The sequence below is a fragment of the Phalacrocorax aristotelis genome, chromosome 5, assembly GCF_949628215.1.
Source record: "Phalacrocorax aristotelis chromosome 5, bGulAri2.1, whole genome shotgun sequence".
Lineage (NCBI taxonomy): Eukaryota > Metazoa > Chordata > Aves > Suliformes > Phalacrocoracidae > Phalacrocorax > Phalacrocorax aristotelis.
In genome coordinates, this window is record NC_134280.1 from 31107357 (window position 1) to 31132713 (window position 25357).

At 39.2% G+C, this 25357-nt stretch overlaps 1 protein-coding gene across 2 annotated transcripts; it reads left to right on the top strand.

The window, feature by feature from the left end:
- The first annotated feature begins 953 nt into the window (after nt 1-953).
- TMEM237 (transmembrane protein 237) lies at nt 954-24201 on the top strand. Of its 2 annotated transcripts, none has more exons than XM_075093788.1 (13): nt 954-1135; nt 3592-3623; nt 4579-4589; nt 5126-5182; nt 6736-6849; nt 7206-7320; nt 8055-8215; nt 8784-8907; nt 10237-10428; nt 11406-11479; nt 11977-12070; nt 12843-12964; nt 14974-24201. In XM_075093788.1, the coding sequence occupies exons 1-13, from the start codon at nt 1106-1108 to the stop codon at nt 15039-15041; spliced, it is 1194 nt and encodes a 397-aa protein (XP_074949889.1). In that variant the 5' UTR covers nt 954-1105; the 3' UTR covers nt 15042-24201. The 2 variants fall into 2 exon arrangements, with proteins under 2 accessions (XP_074949889.1, XP_074949890.1); XM_075093789.1 differs by lacking the exon at nt 954-1135 and adding an exon at nt 2372-2449.
- The last annotated feature ends 1156 nt before the right edge of the window (nt 24202-25357 follow it).

A 25357-nucleotide genomic window follows, 5' to 3' on the forward strand; every position in this document is an offset into this window, starting at 1 on the left:
CCCCCAAGTAAATCCCTTAATCTGTGAGCATGTGTGGTAAATTAAAAGTGAGCTGTACTTTTACATCGAAGTGAGAAAGAAATTAACCAATTACTAGCTGAGGTGTGTGAATATTAGCTGTGATTGACACATTTAACTCTATAAATGCCTTGTAGTTTCTCGGCGCAGGGTGCTAGCTTTCTGGGTTACCACCTAGCACCAATCTTTGCACAAATATGACTTGAATAAAATACCTCTGCTCTGTGTGTAGGTTGGCATTTTGCACATGGGGTGAATGAACCCACAGTGCTTGCTGCAAACATGTTCCTCACTCTCTTCGCCTTGCCTTACAGCTGTCTTCCCCCCTGAGGAACACAGCTGATTATTCTGTTGGCCTACCTCACCTTGGAGGAAACTCAACAAAAGCAATTAAAACAGTCCAGAAAGAGGTTATTCAAAGCCAAATATTGCAGCTTGTTCTAGAGTCAGGCCTAGTATTCCTTGTTTAGAAGTAAAACTGGAGAAAGCCCCAACATGTCACTGGTGTGGGGTAAGTACAGATGGAGGGTGAGGCTGGTGTCAGCTCTTCGCTGCTGGTTCATTACCAGCTCCCTGCTTCTGCTGCCTAGTCCAGCCTTTTTCTCCTCTTTCTCCTGGCCTATTTTTCATGTGTTTGCTTACAGACGTATCTGCTTCATTATTGGAAAAGAAAGATGCTCTCATTAAAGTTGCATTTGCTTCTTGTGTCCATTTGTGCTAGAACAAAATTTTATTGCATTTATTTTCTACTTTTTTTTTCTCCTCTCCATTTACTGTGTGTAACTTCACTTTGCAAATTGTGTCCGAGGCTACAAGCCACAGGAGGCTCGAGAAACCCCATTTTCCCCCTACTGTGCATCCGACAGCGCTCGCCCGCAGCCGAGGGGGGCGGATGCCCGCCCGCGGCAGCAGCCGGCCCCGCACCGCCCGCCGCGACGGGCTGGCCCTGCTGAGGCAGCCACGATCGCGGGTGGGCGGCGGGAGGCCGGCCCTGCCCGGCGCTGGGGGGAGCAGCCTCGGCGCGGGGCGGAAGCAAGGGCTGGCTCCTCCCCGCGGGGCCCGGGAGACCGGCGGCGGCGGGAGCGGCATGGCGGAGCCGCGGGCGGGCCCCGGCGGGGTGAGGGAGCTGCGCTGCGCTGCTGGGCGGGTGGGGGCGCCTCGGGCGGGGGGTGGGGCGGCGGAGTGCCTGTGACCGGGGCGGCGCCGGCCCCGCGGGACTGCAACCGGGCTGCGAGAGCTCGGTCCGCCCTGGGCACTGTTGCTGGAGAGCTGCACCGGGGCTGTCAGCGGCGGCAGCTGCTGCTGCTGGGGGACGGAGCTGAAGCGCGACGCGGGAGCGGGCCGCCCTGCCGCCGATGCCGCCGCCCGCGGGGTCGCGCGCTTCGGTTCATCTTTTGCTGGGGGCGCAAGTAGTTCCTCATTGTTTTCATGTTTTCATCCATATATATGTCTCAAAAAAAAAAAAGTATGCAAAGCTCTAAATCTGTAAAGACTAGTTAAACGTTTCTAAGCCTTCGAGCTTGTGCCTAGCTGCCTCTTCGGTACCGCCTCCCAGGTCCGGCAGCGGCAGCCTGGCTCACCCCGCTAGGGCAGTGAATACGTCTGCCTGCTGCCCTTTCATACAAGCCGCTCTTACAAGCGAAGCACTTCCTGCTCTGCATCCCTGAATGGGCTCCCAGGTGTTCGGGAAGTTCGGTTTTTTCTCCCCCTGCGTGAGCGTTCCCAGGTGCATCCCACCGTCCTGTGTCCTGGCTCACATGCATGAACACGGTTTCACTGAGGTAGCGGCTGCCTCATTTGTGGGAGTCTCTCGGCTTCAGGGGCTCTGTGGCTATATCAGCACTCGGAAGTGAAACGTCCATGGAAGCATGTGCCCAAGCTCCCCCTTTCTGTGGAGTTTGGAGTGAGCTGCTCCTTCAGACTCTGAGAAACTGGAAACTAATAGAGCAGAGCTCGTATTTGCGTGGCAGAGTTGGGGACTTTCATACAGGTGGGACAGATGAGTATTCACCACTGCCTGCTTGCGTGCCATTTCCTTTGTGCAAGGGGTAAACGATATAGAAATTAATTTGCTTTTCAGTTGTTTCGTAGAAGGTAACAAAATAGGGAGGTACTGCAGAACACAGATGTACTACTGCACAGGCAGTGAATACCGTATAAAAGCGGGTTTTTTCCTCATTTTTAAGGCTTTTTTAAAGATTGTACTTTTTAAAAATAAAACTATCCTAAACATTTAATAATTACTGCTACAGGAATGTAGGAACCAATAAAAGCAATGAGCACTGACCTTTATCAATATTTTCCCTACCTCATGGTGCACCTGTATGGTGTGACCAGTCCTGACCAGTTTGCTGGATGCTGCTCGGGGTGTGCTGTTTTCTACCTGTGTAAATGGCACCTGCTGTCAGCCTTCAGCATGGCCAAAATCCAGGTGAGAGATTGGAGGCCTAATCCTGGAAACCCTTCCTTGCACGAGGTCTCTCATTTGTTTTGGGTAAACCAAACTAAGTACGACTTGCTCGCTGGAGCCTGTGCCAGCATATGGAGTTACAGTTTTTCAGTGCAAGTAACGTTTGCTGCCATGGAACAAACTGCCATTATTGCAAACTGGAGTAGTACTGGGCCCTAACCCAGGGGCAGGAAGGTTCACATCCAGCTAATCCTGGCTGCTAGAAGCCTATTTTTAGTTCGGAATTAGCTGAGGTTCAGTGTGAGGGAGTGGAGAACTGTTCACAGTGCCTCTTTCAGGGAACAGCTTCAAATGATATGGGAAAGAAACAAGTGGTAAGTTTGTGGATCTTTGAGCCTTACCAGTCTTACAGCCTTTCTTATTTCTCATATCAACTGAATTTTTGGAGAGTGGGAAATATTTATTCTTGTATACTCTTTCAATATAATGATATAATACAAAATCTGAAAGTAAACTGCCTTCCTTTTTCTAGACAAGAAAAAGTACAAGAGCTCAGCTTCAGATTGTTAATGGGAGATACTTACTTTTAGATTTTAGTTGTGTTTGATCTGCTGGTAAATATTTTCAAGATTATATGAAAATTAATGTTTTATCATATTTTAAAGTATTTTTCATAAGCTTATTTTTATTGCTTTTACTTAATATTGTTCTGAGTTTACAACTTCATTAACAGACAATACTCAGCTCACGCTATATACTGTGTGTGTATATTGAATGCATAAATTATTGCAGTATTTTGATATTTAAATAGAATGACTGATAAGCTTTCCAAGGAAAGCAGTACCTTATATAAAAAGTCAAAATTATTCAAGTGAAGTTGAAACCAAGCTGGGCCTTGCACACAGCTGTTAGGTACAAGACCCTAATGCAGTGCCTAGCAGAACTCTGGCAAAAGCATATCATCCTGTGTTGTGATGAGCACTTTTATGTAACATTTCCATCAGGAGTCTCTCGCTAGTTGAGGCATATGAAGCAAGACATACTTAGCATGTTCTGACCATACCTGGAAATAGCTGTTTCTGTGAAGGGGTTTAACAGGTGCTCAGAAAAGAGATGATTTCAGACTTACAGAAGTTGACTTTTGTCCCTGTCTTGTCTTTCAGTGCCCACCTCGTGCCCTCCCTCCAGTGCCAAGGTAAGATCCATTTGTTCCATGGAATTGCTCATGGTTCTGTACTGCAGCGTTCTTAAAAGTAATGAAATTAAGAGAAATATGTTTCATAAACATCAGAGTAGTCAGAACAGCTTTAAATATATTTGCTTTTCTTGGTAATTTATTGTCCCAGAACCCCTTACCAGGAATGCAAAGCATTTTAAAGTTTTACAGAGGCCAAGAAATTTTACTACATTACCTCAGTTTTAATAGTCTGAGAAGTAAACCCTTTAAAAAGTTTTAGACAAATAGCTACATTTACTTTAGTTTTATGGGTGTCCCTGTTTTCAATCTCTTCTTCCTTCCCTCATTGTTTGTTTCCTGTTCTTTAGTGCATTTGAATCCCAAATCTTTCAGAACAGGAATTTCTGAAATTAGACTAGATATTCTTGAGTAAGAGCATAGGTGTACACCAGTTTGACGTAATATAGGGTGAAATTTGGGCACTTTTTTCAGTGCCCTAGTGAGCAGTGTGGAAGGAAAGGCAATTAGTTTTTATGACATTGTACATCAGCATTCCTTCAAAGTATCTAGAAGCAAATGCGATGTTTGAGATTGATGACATAATGGTAATGGGTTTTTAGTAATGTATGTGCTCAGATGTTTCATAACTTCCATTGGTTTGTTACATATCAGGCAGTAAGACACGTTTTAATTAGCCAGGTGATTAAAGCTTTTAATCTGATCCACAGCTAGCCAATCAAGAAACTGTGCAGTCACTAACAAAGTATTGAGTCTTGACAATTGCTTCGTACCCTTAACCCTGTTGTAGACAACTGCTGATAAAGAGAATCAGGAATGGGGAAAAGGAAATCAATCACAAAAGCAGCAGTGTGAATTTCACTGTTGTGAATTGTAAGTGATTCAAAACTAACTTTCTTCTCATTTTTGTTCCTTTTATATTGCTCTTCAACACCTTTTCTCCTTAAATGTGAAGTGGAAACCAAGGTGAGTTATTCTGGCATTGAAGAGAATTACAAACATTGGTAGTTCCTTTTGGTGTCACTTCATTTTCTCTTTATAGATAGGGCCTTGTGCTTTTTGTAAATGCAGGTTGATTATTTAAACTGCATGGATACCTGCACTGTTATTGCTAGAACTGTCAGTTGTTTTTCTTTGTTCTCTTTACTGTTTGTTATTTCCATGTCGAATCAATGTAAATAGGGCCATTGTCACTGTGCTCTAAGCAAGTTTATTCTTCAGAGCATTATTCAGAGTATTTCAGTTTTTCACTTAACACGCATGCATGTGCATATTTAGCCTCTGTTGCACTTAAGACAGATTTCCTATCTTGTTTTCCTGCCATCTTCTGTACTCCGCCTGCTTGTGTGAATTGGTGAATTGTAATCTTATCTGTAAAAGGTGGAGGATGTCTTCACTTGTAAAAAGGAATCCCTTTCTTAACTAGCAAGACTGGCTGTTAAAAAAGGGAGTTGGAGGTTTCTCCATGCTGTGCACCTATACTTCTGTTTTATGTTCTGCAGATGAAATTCCACTCAGTCGTCCCAAAAAAAGGAAGCCCAAAGGAAAGACTCCGTTAGGTAAGATCCTGCCAAGACTGGTAACTGTGTTTGTAATCCTGGGTGAGACCTGCACTGTAGATACACAGTTTTCAGTCTTGTACTCTATTTTTGAATAGTGTTCTCATCTAATTTATTGCAATCAATTTTGTACTGAAAAACTGCAGTCTTTTTCCCAAAGTGGTGACATTTTAGAACAAGTCTGTAATGCTAATGGAAGTAACTTGTTCCATCCTTTGCTCTTTCTCCCTAGATGCATTCCCAGCACTGCTAATACATCATGTCTTGATACTGTTGCTCATTGTTATGTTGAATGTATTAAGTGTTTGAATTTTTGAATGAGCTAAGATAAAATATTGAACAAATTGGCTCGATTTCAGTCCTTGGCCAAATAAAGTCACAAGTTAATAAACTCATAACCATCAAAGAGTTAAGAGCCTAAAATATGACCAACACCAGAGCTTTGTATTTTTACAAGAAGTGGATCTGCAGAACAAACATATTGTTTTAAGCAAGTTTACAAGTCTGGTCTATTTTGATAAAGCAGAATGTGTTGACAGAATCTGGTTGCTGTGTGGTGCTTTGATGAGTAAACCTCCTTTGTTTGCTTAAAAGAGTGTACAACTGAGGGCTCATGGAAACACCTTTAAATGCAACAAGCAGAGCTGTTGCTAGCAGAGTTTCCCAAGGATTGAGTTTTGTTCACTGTTGTTTGTAGTGAGTTGAATGACGATGTAAAGTACACCTGGGCTTTGGCATTACTTCACTGGTTAATTTTGCATTTTAGCACAGAAAACCTTTCTAAAAAAGGTGGTAAAACCTGTGCTTGAAGCAAAAACAAAGACAGATTCAGTTGTCATAAAAACTTCAGTACTTGAAAGAGCTATAAAAAGCTCTAAAATTGAGAAATAGTCTCTAAAATGGAGAAATAGTTTTGTCTTTGTACTTGTAATCACACAAATTGATGCTACTGCTGCTAGAATATTTGATGAATTCATGTTAACTTCTCATGGAAATGCAGTTCTTCCAAAGTGTAGTAATTCACCCCTCAGACTGGAGTAAACATCCTTCAGTGTTGTTTTATTCTGCTCCTCCTTTATTGTGGTGTTTGTTTAGCATTTAAATTTCCCTTTGATATTACACTATTTTGCCTTCGCATGTATTTGTGTGAATCAACTTGTTAACGAACTGTTAATTTTTCTTGTCCATTGCATTGTAATCTTTGTATGTAGAAAGGAAAAATATAGAGGTACAGTTCTTCCCTGTGGTGGATTCCTTTCAGTCAGTCCTCTGTTGTATGCCCAAATGAGAATTGCGCTGCTTCTTGGATACTTAAATTTCCTTCTGGGCATGAAGTTGTCAGGGTAGAAGGAAGGTTGTTAGTTATCACCTTGTATGTTCTTACTTATCACATTTGTTTCCCAACTCGTATTTTCTAGCCAATATGTTTTAATCTCAGCTGTAAGCTGGGCAAATACAGACATTCTGCACAATGTAGCAAACAGCAGCTTTTTCTTGCTCGTTTCTCAGCAGCTTTGAATTAAGGTTGCTGGATCTTTTCATCTGCTTTTCAGATGGCATCGTCCAAGCAGCTGTTCGTCGGCAGTCTGAAAGCAGTGAGCCCCTAACTCCTGAACCTCATGACGTCCCTCCTCAGAGGAAACGCAAGAAGAAGAAAATATCAACTGGTATGTGAAACAGTTCTAGGCTGGAAAGAGCACTGAATAAAACTTGGTTTCACAGAAATATGATTGGCCAACTTGTATTTTGGCATTAAAACATTTCAAATCATGTGCTTTTGTACTTAAAACAGCTGAAAGTAATCTGTGAATGAATGGTAGCTTAGAGTTTCAGTTTCTGGTTTCAGATCCCATAGGGTACGAACCTCATGCAAATGATGGCAATACAGTTTTGGAAGTGAAAAATTAGATCCTTTGTATCACTCAAAGCTCAGAAGAGCATCACTTTTTTGCCACTGTTTTAATATAATAACTATTTTAATGAAAGCTGTGAAACTTTCACTTGGTTTATTTTAAATCTTCAGATTCTGAGACCTCTTTTACCCAGCACAATGTTGCACCCTTATTTCAGAATGGAAATGGCATGGATGTTCCTGAAGCTGAAGAAGCAGTGATCCGCAAACAGAGAAGAAGAACGAAGTGAGACAAAACTAGCATAGCTTAGAATTCGGAATAACTGTGATCGTGAATGTGGCTGAGTAGCGTTTTACATTGTCACATTACAAAGGTGTAAAAACTTGAAGCCTGCAATACCATTCAGCCTGTGCAATAAATAGTATGTGTGCAGTTCTTTCCAGGGTTAAGATGTAGCTTTCTTCACTTGTTTGTTTTATGCGTACCTAGATGCATTACAGTTCTGAATACATTTACATAAGCCTAATACTTCAGTCATGTGCATGAGAAAATTAGAACGTGTAACTGCTTTCTTTCATTCCCATTATCTTTTTCTTAATATTATGAGAAACTTCTCTCTCATCCTTTAATTTGCCTTTTCTCCAAGAACCATGCCTTTAAATCATTTTAGTCACCTTTCTACCAAAAGCATCCACTTTCTTGGCCTTGTATTTAGTTTGCATATTTTTTCTAATTGTTAATCTCTTGATATTATTTTCTTCCTACCTTATTGTTTTGACACAAGAAGGAATTTAAATAGAGAGACCCCAAAATCAAGGATTAGATTTATTGTTTTAGTTAACTAACAATATGAGAACTGTAGTCCTTATAATTATAAATGCAGGTAATATTGTACAGGCCAGTAGCGTGATTGGTTCTTACCGGTCAAGTTAGATATGTTAAATATTCACAGGAGCCTTCAGCTTTTACATTTCACTTCTTGTTCTTTCTCTGCCCCGTTGTATGTTCTGCGCGGACAGGAAACCTCGGCCAGCCGAAACGCACTGTGCCAGTGAGCTGGAAGTGGAGGAGGAGGACATCATTGAAGATGAGCACAGAAAGAGCCCAGATCAGCAGCCTGTGTTTGCTGCTCCCACTGGAATTAGCCAGCCTGTTAGCAAAGTGTTTGTTGAAAAAAATCGTAAGTACATCTTGTGATTTAAGTAATGTAAGGACATTCTTGCAACTAAAGGAAGCAATATTGCTTTTAAAAGCCAAGTACTGCACTATTGTGAAGAATTAAAGAAAAAGAAGTTTTCCAGTACAAAAATTATTTGGAAATAAATGTACGTTATGATTTTTCAGTCATGAATGTTAGTGTTGCCATGCTGGCGCGTTTGGTTGAATTTTTGAATTCTGCAGTGTGGATGAAAAAGGCTGTTTGATAGTACCTAACTGAGTTTTTGGAGTTTTGGGGGGTGGGGTGTGTTGGTTTTTTTTTTTTTTTTAAATTTTTATTTTTTTTAACCAGGGAATACTGAGTAATTACCCAAAGTACTTTGCACATTCTTAAATCCATAGCCTGGTGCATCACAGCAGCAGAGACATCCTGATATGAATGTGGCCTGACAAAGCGAAGGAAGTGTGGAGAAAAAATTTTCCAATGGAACTTTTGACGCTTACGGCTTTTTCACACTAATAATTACTAATGTAGAAATGATGATGGAAGGTAACAGTAATCTCTCAAACTAATTTCCTCATCCTTTCAGGGCGTTTTCAGGCAGCTGACCGTGCAGAATTGATTAAAACCACTGAAAATATCAATGTCCTTATGGATGTGAAGCCTTCGTGGACTACCAGAGATGTTGCCCTCTCAGTGCACCGAAGTTTCAGGTGAAAGATAAACTTTTTAGTGTAAATAAGCAGAAATTAGGGTTGGGTTTTTTCTTCTCCCTTAAAGTTAGCACCTTTGCTTTATCATTGTCATGTAGCTTTATTTCTTTTGGATATTCCTAATAAATGGTGGTTCAGGATGCAAAAGGTATGAAGTTTCTCAGTCCTTTAGCTTTTGGTATTTGTTGTCAAGAATATCTATTTCTAGTATAGGCATCATATGTGAAATGTAACTTAAAAAAAGAAGTCGTATTGCAAAGATTCAGACAAAATCTTAATAGCAAGAGGTTGCCCTGATGTTACCGAAAAACGTGGTAAAATCAGAAATAACTCTTTAACACCTATTTAGTATTAAAGAGCAGGCATTCTTTATACACGGCGCCAGATGCACAGGGGATCACTCCTTCTAACGTGCATACCTTACACACCCTTCCCATATGATTTATAGATCAAAAATATACGCATTCATTTTATCCATACATATTCAATATTATTCTTTTTAGTGATTGGTATAAACTTGCTCGCTCTATATGTAAATTACTGCGAAGGCTCAGTTGTCCTTTCTCATTGTTCTCTTTTGAGTAGGTGGTATTACTTGGGTTGGTGGTCCGTGAGTCAGTGGTCACGATCTCCCCCTGCCAGAATTACCTTTCACCTACTTGGCTCTTAATCTTGGCAGTCCTGGCCAGTTTTCTCAGTCCACTACACAAAACCACATTTTGTCACCCTTTTCTGACAGAAGCACATTGTCTATCATTTTGTTCACATTAATGATTACCTAGGGACTAAAATACAGATCAACAGATACACTGATTTGTACACCCCATGTTCCCATAATATCCCTGGTTGATTAATGTCATCACTTTGGTTACACTGATATCAAAAAAGCTAGAGACCTACAGAAAAAATATGTTGCAAAATGAGATTCACCCATCAGTTGTAATATGACCAGAATGAAAATACCTGAATACAGATAATTCTCACAGAAAAATCCTAGTTGGTGAAAAAGAGAGAGGAGTGATATCGGACTGGGGCATAAGCTTGGACACAATAGCAAAGAAATTTTTACTTTTTTTTAATACGTGGTCACGTGATACAGAATGGGAAGATGACAGCCATCTTCTTTGGTGTGTGCTATCTGGAATCTTGCGCCTCCTTTTCAGCTTGTTCTTAGCAAGGAAGATGATGAAAAGACTGACTGGAGGGACAAGTTTAAGAGCATGTGTTAAGTGTCGGGGGCAGTGGTCTTGGGAAGGTCACAGGCCTTTTCTATCTGTAGTTCTTCACTAATTCGTGTTAAACTTGTTCGGTGTCCTTTTCTCCATTTAGGGTGATTGGACTCTTTACCCATGGCTTCCTTGCTGGGTATGCTGTATGGAACATCATTGTTATCTACATTTTGGCAGGAAATCAACTTTCCATGGTTTCTAACCTGCTCCAGCAGTATAAAACACTAGCATACCCAGCTCAAAGTTTGTTCTATTTGTTGCTGTCTATCAGTACAGTCTCAGCCTTTGACAGGTAAAATATGTTTGTACTTGAAAGGTGTAGATAATTTGTATGCAATATGTCCCTTTCTCCTTCCTCTGGCACATTTTGATCTGCTGTTGATGATTTGATATGATATACTTAAAAGAATGATTTTACACATGGCTGGCTATACAGATACAGGGTGTACTTGTGCATTCAGACCTTTGTTACTTATTTCTGTCCATTGCCTACAGCCTTGCTTCAATGTGCTGGCACTGTTTGTGTGATCATGAGGTGAACCAGATGGGAGATCTGACCTGTTGTTTTTCTGGGGGGAGAGGGATGGTGGAGAACAGCTAATGTTTCTATCAGGTTACTTTTCATGTGGCTCCATTCCCCAGTCAGATTTGCAACATGACTGCATAAACAGTTTTCCTGACTTAGCTAGGGCTTCTCTATTAATTACAGCAGAAGAGTGTGAAAAATGGACAGAAAGAAGAGCAAAAAAGGCCATAAACAGAGTAGATTCATAGTTGTTTCTTTCAGTAACAGGTAGTTTCCACGGAAGCATGGTAAGCCAGGGGAGAGGTCTGTTCTTTGGAAGAAATTGTGGCTTTTTTTTTTTTTTTCATTGACTGGTGGCAGGTAGGACGCTCAAGTTATTCTTAATTGCTCCTGTACCAGTGTAAGCTATGTGAGCACTTCCATTAGCATAACTCAGTGGTGTGGACACTGAAATGGATGGTAAGGATTAGAGAGGGGACAGATTTGCCCACATTCTCCCCATTCCAGAAGGATCTGCAGCATGAAAGCTACAGACCCCATGGAACATCCTTGTTAGTTTCAATCTTTCTTGGATTTGGCATAACGAGGATCACTGCCTGTGTGTGGAATGTAGTTGTGTATTACAGCGCTGTAACAGAGGCAGAAAAAGGTATCTTGCAAAAAGTAAAAGAACAATAGAATACTGTTAAAGGAACAAAATTATCTTCTTGGGCTGTGTTAATGACTCTTGTTTTTGTAATCAGGATTGATTTGGCGAAAGCATCAGTTGCACTGAGGGGCTTTCTTACCTTAGACCCAGCAGCAGTAGCCTCTTTCTGTAAGTATTCTGAAGAGGATAGGAAGTTGTCCAGAAAAGACAGTACATGGAGAAACCCTACATACTATTTTCAGTGAAATCTTCCTCCCTGGTTATTTTCTGCTTTGCAGTAAGTGACTTGCTAAGTAGTTGAAAATACCATTCAAAGGCTATGAACACTTTGCTATGTGTTTTGTAAAGCATTTGCAATAGTAGCATTAGGGGGCTATTAGTGAGATAATTCTTTTCCCACTTCTGAATACAGAACACAGACCTAGCAAAAACCAGAATCACAAGATGCCACCTTTGATGTAGCTGATCCACTGCAAAAGTGCACAAACCAGATTTTGATGGGTCAGGGGAATGTTGAAGAAGAGAGACTGAATTAAAGGAGACATTAAACGATACATTGGAGGTAGTGGAGTGAAAGGAGAGAAAAAGTAGTGATAATTATCACGTCATGATGAGACAGCATTTTGGGAGTTTATATCTGACATTGTTAATTCCATTTCTTCCAGTGTACTTTGCTGCCCTTATATTATCCTTAAGCCAGCAGATGACATGTGACAGAATAAATCTCTACACACCACCTTCGGAAAATGGCAGCATCTGGTAGGAAACTTAAGAAATCACTTCTGTAAATGATAACATACCACACTTAGGAACCTTAGTCAAACTGGTGGATTGAAAAGGTTATACAGCATACATAAGAAAGTATTAATGAAGGATTTAGTTACTCAACCTGCCTTTGTCTGAGCTTGTCCTGAATCTTTGTAGAACAAAAGCATTTACATGAAAATTTCCTGGTTTGGGCAGTTAGATATTTTTCTCTTTTTTAGGGCTTCTATAAATGTTTGTTGAGTTGGTTATTAAAAAGCCTAGATTCTAGTAAAAAAACTGTAGCCTGCTGCTGTTACAGCAGTAAGAAAAGTGTCAGCTAACTTAAATCATAACCTTCTTAAAGCCCTATCTCATCTACTGCACAGCATCTGTACACAGACTTTACTGACTTGATTTTCGCTTGCGTTGCTGCCTCATGAGGAAGTGCTTAAAAATAAGATTGACTGGGTACATTGTGCAGGGTCTTTCACCACAGTGAAATTTGACTGTGCATTTCAATTTTTATATTCTGTCTCTTGGCCAAGAAAAGGAATTTGCTCTTGAAATCTACAGGTGGGCATTCTGTATGAGATAATGGAGTTTCTTAGCTGAGTCACTGTCTTTGGTAGCCGCTCTCTTTACCAAGCCCATCAGAATGGTACAAGTAGTTCTGTGTTCACATCTTGCTTAGCAAGCTTGTTTTTATGATTATCTGCTGAAATTATTATTGCAACCTGTATGTACCAGTGAACCCCTGACTGATTGGTTGATGTGATTTTCCCAGGACGGCAGGTACAGAGGAAGAAATTGTTCAGCCATGGATTGTGGTGAATCTGGTAATGTCTATTCTAGTTGGGGCAAGTTGGATCTTCTTGTCTTATCGACCAGAGCTAGACCACAGTGAAGGTAGGAAACGTTAATAGGCAAGGTGTTATTTGTTCAGGCTTTTATCTGCTGTGCTGTGCATTCAGTGTTGAAGACCACTCCTGAGAAATGTTGTGGCTAAGGAAAAACAAGCATCTCCTAGGAACTTTCCAAAGCAAGTGCTTCTTAGGATGCTGGTTTCTGTGTTTGGCCTTGTAAATAGAAAATTGTCATTTAAAAAGGAAAGAAAAGCCTTGTTTCTCCTGGTTGAAGCAACATAAATTTTGAAACATGAGACAGCATGTGTCTTTTCTTCATTGAAGGGAAAAATTTGTATTTTAACAGCATTTTGAACATTTGAATTATATTTATTCTGTTTGTGTTTTAGAGAATTTCCCTAATGTTATTAATGTTCCTTTTGCAAATGCTGAATGCATTTGCAGTTCAGTATTATTTTCAATAGAACACTGCAGTGGTTTTGATAACCCCCAACCTTTGAAAAGTCAGATTTCAGATTTCAAACAAGGATTCAAAGTCAGGATTTCAAACAAGGACTGCTTGCATTGGTCCAGGCTGGAGGAGGGGGCAAGCAAGTCATCCTCTTTTCTTAGAAGCAGCTTTGCTAGAGATGAGTCCTTCTTCCTTTTGTTGTTCCAACTCGGATCCAGAAGGTGTATCATAACGCAGCTTTCCTATCACGTGCATGCAGCCTGTGGCTTAAAGCTATGCTGTACATAAAAATCATAAGTTTCAACTTACAAGTCAACAGGTATCCAAAGAGCATCATGAATCGAAGCACAGATTTGTGTTTGGGAGACTGAAGAAGATTCAACATGCTTCTTCAGATTCCTTTAGAATTTTAATGTACAGATTTCTGTGTTTCAGCTGGCCCCACTTACTCTGCTTATTTCTAATAACTCAATGAGTTAAAAAAAATTAGGTGGCAGCCTTTACAATCTTTGAAAGTAAAATGCATAATAGATGCTTAAATTGCATTTAAAAGACATTTTTTAAATAATAAAGACTTATTCAGGGAAGCCAGGGGCGGGATTTAACTTGGGTTTTGATGAGCTTTTCTGATATTTACATGTGCCTACTAAGATTAGAAAACCCGCTTCAGAAATTTCAAAAGAGAAATTCTGTTAGGACTTATCCCAAATATTAGAGAAAGTTTAGTCTACTAAGGATGAGGTAGCAAAACCATGTGAACATCAAACTTGAGTGGATAAACCACATTGTTGCGTGTACAGATTGTGTAACTTCACTGAGTTGACAAGTTGTTGGCAAACAGAGCCTGGTCTATATGCTGAATGTGCTGTTAACAAGACTGAAAGTACGCTTATGTTGAGGATGCAGTATAGATACATAAGAGAACTTCGATACAAGAAGCAGCCTAAAGCTCCACAAGGGCTACCTTATCAGCTGCTTAGTGTGCCTAGCCAAATTTCTCTGCAAGGAGCACTTCACTGCTGACCTTAGGCTGTCTCCCGTGCCTGAGCAGCCGTGGTGACGGCTAGCTATGAACAGTATCACCCATGATTCTTTCTATCCCAGGTTCCAGTGTTGCTCTCTTATGCTGTGATACATAGAGCAGATATATCCATAAATGAAGGGAAGGGGACTGTAAACAGAAATCTTCCTTCCTGAGTCTGACACTCTCAAAACTTTAACAATCACAGAATCACAGAATGGTTTGGGTTGGAAGGGTCCTGAAAGATCATCTAGTTCCAATGCCTCTGCCATGGGCAGGGTCACTTTCCACTAGACCCCTCAATGTACTTTCAGATTTCTGTTTGAGTGTCCAGGTTGAATGCAGGATGATACTGCATCTGATCAGCTTCTAGCATCATCGCTAATTCTGTTAGTTTTGGAGGACAACAATAGTTTTCTCAGGACAGTGGTGGTCCTTGATGTTGCTAAGTTGTTGATACAGTGTTGATACTATGAAAAGCAGGAGGCTTGGGGAAATGCTGGAGCACTTTTCAGGAATAACGAAATAATATTCAAGTGGACCTTTTAGAAGATAAGTAATTCTTTTCTTTCTCTTTTAGAACTGATGTTTCATGCTGAAATTGAGGAATTTGCCCAGGGAGATATCATACCCAGAGTCCAGCCATAGCATGGAACAATCATCTGCAAATATTGTAGCTGTGACTGATGGCTCAACATGTTGTGTATTATAGCCATGTATTATAACTTTCTTAAGGAAAAAAAAGTATTTTTGTATTGTATATATTTTATTTTGATCTTTTTATGTATGCTACACTTTCCAAATGTGATTGAGCACTTTTATACTTTCGCTTTTTATTTTACAAAGTAGATTAGTGCATAAAGTCAAGGTGGTTTTGCAAACATTGCTACCTATATAGCCAAATAAACTAGATGGATGGAGAAGATCAGCTATTCAGTGCTTTTTTGACTGCTGTAGAACAACCTGCTTTTGTTACTGATGTTGATGGCAGTTGGCTTACCTGATTTGCCTAAATATTCTCTAGAGATGAAAACTAATCTTATGAAGAAAGCAGTCTAAGGAAGATGATAACAAAACAGAGTTAGCAAACATACAAATGACACAGTTAGCAAGTGTAAAATAATCTGGGTTTAGTTGTCTAAAAAGTATTTGCTAGAATAAGGAATTGGATTGTCAGGGATTTTGTTTGATAATTCCTTAAAAGAACACACTTTATTTCTCTTCATCTTCATTTACTCTTGACAAAGATCTTGATGGTAACAAGTTCTTTCAAGTTAATGTAGACACAAGAAAGAGAAGTTTTAATGTTGCAACAGTTTGGTCAGCTAATGAATACCTAAATATATCTTTTAATCAAGCAGGGTGTTTTTGGGTTGCCAACAGGACATATGTACGTCCTGTAATTTCTCGACAGTCAGGATGCATAACTATTACAACGTCATTCGCAGGAATAGTGTTCTGACTTCTTATCTTTTACAGCAAGAGCAGTAGTGTTATTCACTGCTCTTTCTAAAGAAACCTGGGCTTCACAGATGTTAAAAATGTTCCTACTTCTGCCTATGTTGATGAAGAATGATTTCCCCGAAAAGGATTCGTGTTGTTTTGTGTTAGGATGGAATGGGAAACCTCATCCTAAAATTAAAAGAAAATGCTTACTAAAGCAAAGCAAAAACCCTATAGCAACCCACCTGCTACATAGTGATGTAGTAGTACTAGTGTTTTTTGATTATGAAACCAACATTCTTTTTCTATTATATTAAAGTAGCAAAATGAAAGCATTCCAGATGTGAATAAATACAGATGTCTTGCAGGGTGAAACAGTCTCCTTAGCAGATATAGACAAGAGCTAGTTTGAAATCCATTTCTCAAGGAAGTGTCAACTAAAGCCCCAAAACTATTTGTGTATGATATTTACTATGTATTGATTTTGCATCTTTTTTTTTTAAATGTGTGTGTCTAAGTGTGGCTGTGACAGTTGTGCGGTTGTCAAAGAAAGTTCACTGGAGACTTACTGTACTTTCTGGTAGTGAAATACGACTTAAAGCGGGATGGATGTTAAAGAGAGAGTAACTTTCTCTGCTGTTGCCTGAGTTGCTTTAAAACAAGGATGGGATCATGAATAACTAGGGCTGCTGCCGCCCTGTTGAGGACTTGAGTTCTGTTATGCTTATTCCACAAGTTTAAGTAATTCAAAAATTAAGTGTTCATGACATTTTTTAAATGTTGTGGTAATCTTGGAGGGAAAAAAAAAGTTCTACCAGAATTGGAAGACTTTCCACAGCTGTTGGCTGTGGTCTAGGGCATTCACTTTGTTGTGGGAAGGAGCTGATAACCTTTTCTGTAAATTGTAATGGTTCTTGTGTATGCTTTTTTGCACTGTAGAGCTAAGTTACAGCTGGCACTCCATTGTACAGAGGTTCTTGTCTTAATTTGACTGTAGGAGATGGGGGATGAGGCACGATGTAGTGTTCCCATGTGAGTTGCCACCACACTTTCTCCAGATGCAGTGCGTTTGATTTATAGAATTGTTGAGCTCTTGAAGATGAGATTAATAATGGCTTCTCTTTGCTGTTTGACATTTCTCTCGTCTTAAAATGCTACGAAGTATAATGTTGCCCATCAAGTATGGAGCTCAGGCACAACAGTGCTAAGGCATCAGATCAGTACAGGAAAATCTTGAGTAACATCATTGCTTGGTTGCTGATATTATTACTAGGAACTGGCCTTCCAAGTATCCGTTGGACATAGTGATGCTAGCCATAGTCAGATTTGTTCTCACTGTCAAATACAGTAGTTTGTTCAGATGGTTGAGCAGAGGTTAAGTTAATGAACTTCATGGGATCAGTATTTCAAACCAGACTTGCCTTTCCAGTCTATGTTTTTGGGAGAGTCTAAGTGTTTACATACTTGAATTCATGAGGTTTGAGGTCTGCCATTTGAAATCACACTTAATAAACAATTTGATGGTTAATTATCTATTTTACAAAGTACTTTTCATTCCATTAAGCCTCACAATGTAATATGAGTTGAACTGAGCTTTTTTTGTTTAGTTACTGGGAAAGTTTTAGAACAAGTTTACAAAATAGATGTTTGATTACAGAACATGCAATATCTGTAGAAGCCTTAACTGAAATGCCTTTGTGTGTTTCCATACCATTGCTTTTAATGCAGTATTTTTGTGTTAATGAGAAAATTAAAGATGTTAGTGCCAATTTCTTGGGTTTACATATATGGAACAATTAAACAACTACTCTAAACTAGTTAGAAATTATTGTACTGCTTTGTCCTGTTTCCAAGTGATTAGTCTGTTTATTATGTATAGTATACAAGCTCTGAACCAGGTGACTATGGGAGAACATTTTTTCTTTAGTTGTGGTAGTGTTGTAAATAGTGGCTTTGCTTTCTCTCAGTCAGATTTCTGCTGCTCTACTGGTCATTTGTGCAATCAGAAATGGTACTGTAGAGTCCTGAAAGCTAGCAAGTGAAGTGTATTTAATCAGTTAATGGGGTTTATTTATCCTAAAAAGAATATTAAGTGGGCAATCTGATTGCTGCCTTTAACCACTTAATGGGTGGTTACAAACAAGAGGAGAGTCAGATTCTTTTCAAGCTGCACAGTGACAGGATGAGCAGAAACAGTTGCAGGCAGCATCAGGAAAACTGTTAGCTGCCGCAGGAGTTTTGACACAATTTGGGATGTGGGGCCCAGAGGGACTGTGGGAGCTCCATCCCTGGGGCTGCTCTGGACTTGGGTGGACAGAGCCCTGTGCAGCCTGAGCAAGGGTTGGACCAGATGGGCCTCCAGAGTCCCTTCTAAGCTAAATTGTACTTACTTTGCTTCTTAAAAGGCAGTCATTTAAAATTGGGTTTAATTCCAGTTGTTTGTTCTTTTCAGCGTTATTCTCTCAACTTGGCTTTCTCTACATGAAGCCAGGTGGCATTAATTTGAAAAGTTAAGTGTCTTTTAATTTGAAAAGTAAGTGGTTTTGGGTTTTTTTTTGTATTGCTAAGGCAAACTTCAGGAGGGTAATGGTTAGATCAGAATTATTCATTTGAGTATTTGCAGCAGAATTAATTTAAATTACTGAAGGCTTTGGGAGAATAGAGTAAATAATCAGGTATGTCTTTATTGCTAAGCCTTTCCTTTCTCTTCCTTTTTCCTCATAGTGGTGTGAAAGATACTGTTGTATTCCTCAGTGCAGCTGCGCTTGAGATTGGTCTGCAAGTCGATACACTTAGATAAAGTCTCTTTTTTTCCTGGGCGTTACTAATGCCCTATGGACCTCCGCGGCTGCGCTCGCTCTCCTCACGGAGGGACGGGAGGAGAGCTTCCAGCTGGGCGAGGCCCATTTCCCGGTGCATGAAACCAGCCGGCTGCCGCTGGTCGGACAAGGGCTTTTGGGGATGTTTTTTTACCCTGATCGGGAACAGGTGGTGTGTCGTCGTACCCTTCCCGCTCCCTTTACATACCGATCACGCCTATTTCGTGCCCCCGCTTCCACCTCAGCCCGGAGCCATTGCCCGCCGCCCTCTCGCGCCACACCGGCAGGGGGCGCGCGCAGCCCGTACTGGCAGTTGGGGGCGGTGGCGGGACTGCCATGTCAGGCTTACCGTGGAGGAGGCGGCGGGGCCCACCTGTTTAGTAGACTAGTTTCCATCCCTGCCTCACCTGGGAATGAAAAGACATGAGTGGGAACAGAGCTGTATTCCTCTGCCTGTTCCACTCCCCTTACTTGGCAGTGGCAGCCAATGCATGCCTGTGTAGTAGCTGAAATCGAAACAGGTAAACCCAGTCAAAAAGAAAAAGTTCCCATATGTTCCTACACATAAACAGAACTATTTGTCTTAAATTTATGTAATCTTTCCTTCAAACTTAATAAGCTGTAGAGTCTTCCCTAGCTAAGGCAGTTTCCTGTACTGATTTCCTGTACTGTACTCAGTAGAATGGAAGAGAGCACGGCTTTTTGGATGGATACAGACAGGCCTCAAACACATAATGATACAGAGGCAAGAAAAAAAAACCAGCAAGATCTTGTGGATAAATTTCCACATCCACTGATAGATGTAGTAATTAACCTACACAGTGAAAAACAAAGTTTAATGTACCTGGGGGGAAAAAAACACAAACAAAAACCCCACCCCAAAACCCAGAAAAACACACACACACAAGAAAAACCAAACAACCACTTCTGAAAAAAGAAAGGGCAAAAAAAGAAATAGCAGTCAATAAGTTTTTGAAATTGTTAAAGTCTCATGATAAAAGAGCAAGAAGAAGTATCTGAAACAGTAAAATCTTCCATTTTAAACACTTGTGATGCTGTTATTCAAGGCCATGGCTCTCCTTTCCAGCAAATTGCCCAAAATGTGTCTTTTTACAAGCCAAGCATGAGGAAAAAGAAGTTATCAAGAAATCCTGACTGGAAGTCAAAAGACAAGTGATGTAATAAGGCTCCTAAGAACTGTGCTGTGCCATGCCACCAACATCTGGGTCAAATATTAATTTGTACACAAACTAAGAGGAAAAAACAAACTAGTTTGAGGAAATCTAGTGATGTAAAGAAAAAATATTAAAAGTATGCAGAACTAGCTCTTTCAGCTTTATGGGCTGTGGGGTCCAAGGATTCAAAATCATCTGTGTCCAACCATAATAAGGAAAACTGAAAGCAGAAAACAGAGCAGAAAAAAGCACGACAACAAGCCAAATGAATCGTTCAACAAATCTTTGATGGCTCCATCAGCTACTCCAGAACAACAGCTACCTCAAATATGTGTATCAACAAATTCCACCAGCAAAGGTGAACTTGTCTGAAAACATGCTGAAGGTTTTGGACTATACCATGTCACTTGAATTGTGAGTGCGTCTTTCATTCTTTTTGTTTTGTGACTGTTACTGCTGCTTAGATGTTGTTGCTAACCATAGTTTGCAATTTTTTTCTTGATTTAAATATTGCTTCTACATGGCTGGTGCAATTAGCCTTTTTTCCCCTCTCCTTGTTGTAAACATCATAGATTATACTTTTGAAGGGATGAGATAGCAGTCTTGTTCAGGACAAATTGTTTAGTTGATGCTCCTGTAGATTTTCCCTATAATTTTCATCCATATGACACTGTTTGCTTTCTGCTCTAAACTATCATGTTAGAGTTGCTCATCTTCCCTTTACATTCCAGAGTTAGGTTGATTAGGTGGATAAAAGAGTTCCTAAAGTTATGGGAAGTGGTGACTGAGATCCTTGATCAAAATGTGCTAACTCATTCCTCCTCTTGTGAGTGTGTAGCTGTTATAAATAGTCTAATGGCTTCACAGGAATCCTGTAAAATCTGTTAATAATGTATTTCCTATCCTTACTGTGTGCTAGTACATTACATTTACTACTATTACTACTACTAACAACAAACCTAATTAGTAAGTTATGAGATATACCAAGAAGGGGACAGATAGAGGGCAGTAGGTTCTAGATAAAGTATTTTAAGGCCAATATGTTTGGGCAGACGTACATTGTCACTGAATGTGAATTCTTGATATTCTGTTTTATTGATAAAATCTAGAAAAAATGTAATCTCCTTGATGTTGGCTGCCATCCTTTAAAAATTTTTCAAGGATCAAAGTAGCTTAATGTACCTTCAGCATTATGCAAGCAAAGACAAGACAAACATGGATGTAAGCAACAGAGACTGCTGTAAATTTTTTAGGAGGAGCTCCAGGCGAATGAGTCAGCCACTGTATTCTGCAAGACCCTATACTGGTTCCCCATATTTGTAGGTCAGGTAAAGAGACCTCCAGAGTACAGTTTGTAAATTCTTACATCGCATTGCTGGATTCCTCTGTTAGTAAAGTTACAGAAAATACTACCAGCTTGAAGTTGGAGAATCAAAACATTCAAGGAGACCAAATGCCAATCAATCCTGAGAAAAGGGTGAACTCTGTGAAATTCTCCAAGATTTATTACTGGAAATTGTGACATCCCAAAATGGCAAGTGATTCCAGAATGTCCTTCCAAAGAAGAATGAGCAGGCAAGGAAAATCTTACAAGGAAGCTCAATTGGGAAGATAACGTTCCCAGGTTGTGATAAAAAAAAAAAAAAAGTAGTAGTAGTGATTATTATTATTGATGATGATGATAATGTTCTTGCAATAGCTTTATTGTGTCTTTCACTTTAAGCAATTTGTTGGTGTTACATAGCTTTTCTGGCTCTAGTAATTTACAAAATAAGGTGTTGCACACTGTGCAATCTTAATCAGAATTGTAACTAATTGATGCAATAGGCTAATGGATTCGGCAAAGAGACCAGACCAGTGCAAGAAAAAAATTACCTTGATGGAAAATGTGTTTCTGCTAGCAGAATAACAAGAATCTCTTGTATTTCAGAAATGTGAAAGTGTGGGAAAGGAAAAAAAATCTGTAGTATTAAAAAAAAAAATTTTCAAGTAGATGTTTTCTAATGTAGTTAATCAACATTAACAATAGTATTATACCTACAATGAGCAAAAGCAGCCAATCTGAAGGTTCACTGCATTCTTTCCTAGGAATTTTTGATGTAATAGTCCTTTACTTACTACTTTATTACTAGTGTGTTAATGTGTTTTGCCATAATCTAAGCTTTGAAAGCCCTGTTCAGACTGTTAGGGAAGATTCAGTCTATATTAGTGGTATCCTCTACTGCAGCTGAATTTCATGATAGGGCAAATACAGATTCCATGAATCTGGATTTACCCACAAATCCAGTAGTAACAGCATATTTTGTAATCATATCTAAAAATAAAACCACCACTCAATTGCAGCTGATTTCTTATGGCCTTTTTTGGGCATTTTGCAGGAACTTCATGGGACTTTTGGATAAGTAACATATATTTATGTAACTAATTTATGGAGTAGAATCAGTTCTTTTAATTTGGGAATGGTGGTGGTTTCCACAGGAACCTGTTTAAACCTAATATTCTTTCCTTCATCCTATCTCAAGTTTCTGGATGGGTTTAATTATGTTAAACACCAAATGTTATTCTGCTAGATGATTATTGGTAGCCCACCTCAATTTTTCAGTGCTTGCTTTTTTTAAATCCTTAAGTCTTTATTGTTCTGTTACATCAAATAGCTTCATTTCATAGTATGGTTCTTACCCAAAGTCTTTTGAGGGCTGTCTCACTGGATGTTTTGTGCGGTATCTCTGAATTTTAGTAGTTTTGCTTCATTCATACAGGATAGGGATGACCGTCATCCAGACAGGTCATTACAGCTAGCTTAGTTGTTTTAGATATTTATTAGACAACCTAATATACTTCAGCAAAGCTACTTACTAGCATTAAAGAGGGTACGTAAAGTCACCTGCCTAGGTCTTGTGTGAGATACAGTCAGAACGATGGTTTTCAAATGCTTTCCCATTATTACACCCATCACCTAGGCTAGAAACTGCTTTCATAACTTGAGGAGAAGGAGGGGGATGGGGAAAAGAGAGAGGCATGGTAAAACTCAGGTTGGTTTTTTTTTTAGTATTTACTTTTGTTCCTTAATAGCACCAAGTGGACGAAACTGTTATCTCTTCACAGACTATTTATTGCATTGAGTCTCTCTAAAAATGAGTAGTTCATATAGCAGATCGAGTTCATTCTGAGTAAATCACACTTCTTCCTGTGTTGATCCATTCAGTCATTCACACACTGCTGTGGTATCAGATCAAAATAAGAAACTCAACAGCACTGAGCATATATTCAGATAATGTTAACGTAAGTTTTTCTATTGTTACAGTTATTTCATTATTTTATGTAGTGTTAAATGCTAGCACAAGAAAGGTGGCAGCAAACACAACTTATATTGTTTTTCACAAATACTGCAAAAGTAACCCAGCTATAGATTTGTTTCAGTGGCCATGAGATTTTACAAATGTCTAAAAGTTTTATAAGCCCCTTTGCAAATACCTCACATTGAGCCTAAATGTACGATACTTAAAAATTTCAAGTCCAAGTTCAGGTCTAGTTCATATGCTGGTAATACACATCATTGGTGTGAGTAAACATGTGCCCCCCACAAAAAGAAAAGAATAATTATTTTGCTTAGAACTAAGTCAGCTTGGACTAGAAAGTCTTGGCAACTTGAAGCTTAAGAATACAGATCATGAGCTCAGGTTTTGAAAACACTAACAACTGTACGCAGAAACTTCAGATTTTTTCAATAGAACAACAGTTGTTTCCAAGAACTCAGTCACAGGTAGTTGAAACCTCCTTAATAAGATTATGATTATACTTTTTCTTTTTTTGTTAACTGATATTTCTTATTTTGCATTATTCCTTAATAGAAAGTATCACAGTTACTGCTTAAAACTGCAGCAAACCTTTCGGCACACATAATCCAGGGACTAGTTTCAACTATTTCTGGTTGTTCTAAGAATTCCTAGAAGTCACGCTGCCTCTTAATGGCTTTTGTTTGAAAATACTGTAGCTGTTGAAAAGCACTAGTTCTAACAGTAAAGACTTGGAGCTTTTTAACATACAAAACTGTATTTAATTTTCTTCTTAAAAGCTGTCAGTACAGAAGCTGGACCAGTGTTTAGAAATAAGTAATTTTAATTTTTTTCCACAGAAAGAGACAGCAGCAAAGTAACCCCACTGGAACACATGTCTGTTTAAATCAATTTATACTGACTTTGTTATTAGTATCCAAGTTCATTTTTACAGAGGGAGTGCACAGCCCTATTGTTTCAAGAGAAGCTTGCAAATACTAGCAGTTAAGCTGCCTGGAATTTCCTGCAGTTTTTTTTTTTATAAAGAGTATTAATGTTTATTCAGAGGTCTGTAATTAAAATATGCACAACTTCATGTGTGTTCTCACTTATTTGACTTGGCTTTTACATGTACTGTTAGTCAAGAGTTACTTGTAGATGCTATGCAATGTATTTGATTTGAAAAGTCAAAATTTGTACTGGTTAAGAATTAAGAGCATGGGGTTCACATGAAAATAGTATCTTCTGTAAGAGTGCATAATTAAGGTACCAATACTTCCATGATCAGAGTAATTTTCTAGTTTAGACAACTATTTTCTTACCTAATGACTGACATAAATATGAAACTTCTTTCCTGCAGTAACAAGAAGTTGTTAATATGACTGGACTACAGTGAAAAGAGAAGTAAAAGAATTACAGAAATAAACGGACAGACAGGGTTTTCAACCCCAGGTTTCATGTATTAGGTTTTGAAATATAGAGCTCTCTTCATAGTATAATGAGTCAAATCAACTTTTTTGGTTAATATTTTAATGTGGTCATTTAGAATTCTATGTCTATCTCAGGTTTGTGTTTTGGTCATTTGGTCTTCAAGGCTTTGTAGTGAACCTGCTGGCAAAGTAGTATTGTCAAGGGTGGTTGCAGACCAGCTCAGCTATGGAAGACTTGAAGCTTAGTGTGGAATGTTATTTGCATTGAAAATTTAAAATATATCCATTGAATATTTATTTATACATTTTTACTGCAGTCAGAACTTACATCAGTAAAGTACTAGGGGCTTTGGGACATAACTTTTGCTAAAACATGATGAGAATGTGCAGCTTTGTTTTTAAAAGAAGCTGCTTTTGTTCAGATTGAGTTGCCTGGTACAGTATGAGAGATGGTTACTGAATTGTAGGGAGAAGAAAGGCAGTTTTTCATCTGACTTAGAACAGATAAATTCACTAGGATGTTATGGGGTTTATTACGTTCTTGTTATGGATGAATCTATCCATGGGAATTTAACCATGGCTTGCAGAAGAGGCTTGTTTGCCAGCAGCAGTGCCAGTGAAGCTTAATGCATGTGGCCTGTTCTTTTAAGAAAACTGTCTTAGGTTCTGGTAAGTCTGGTGGTGAACAGGACTAGAACATAAATAAAAATATGTACAGTAATTTAAGATTATTTAATATGATTCTTCAAAATTAACCCGTACCTGTTATAACTTGAGACTTATTTGCATAGTAAGAGGTCCTCAGATTAACTGCTAAAATGA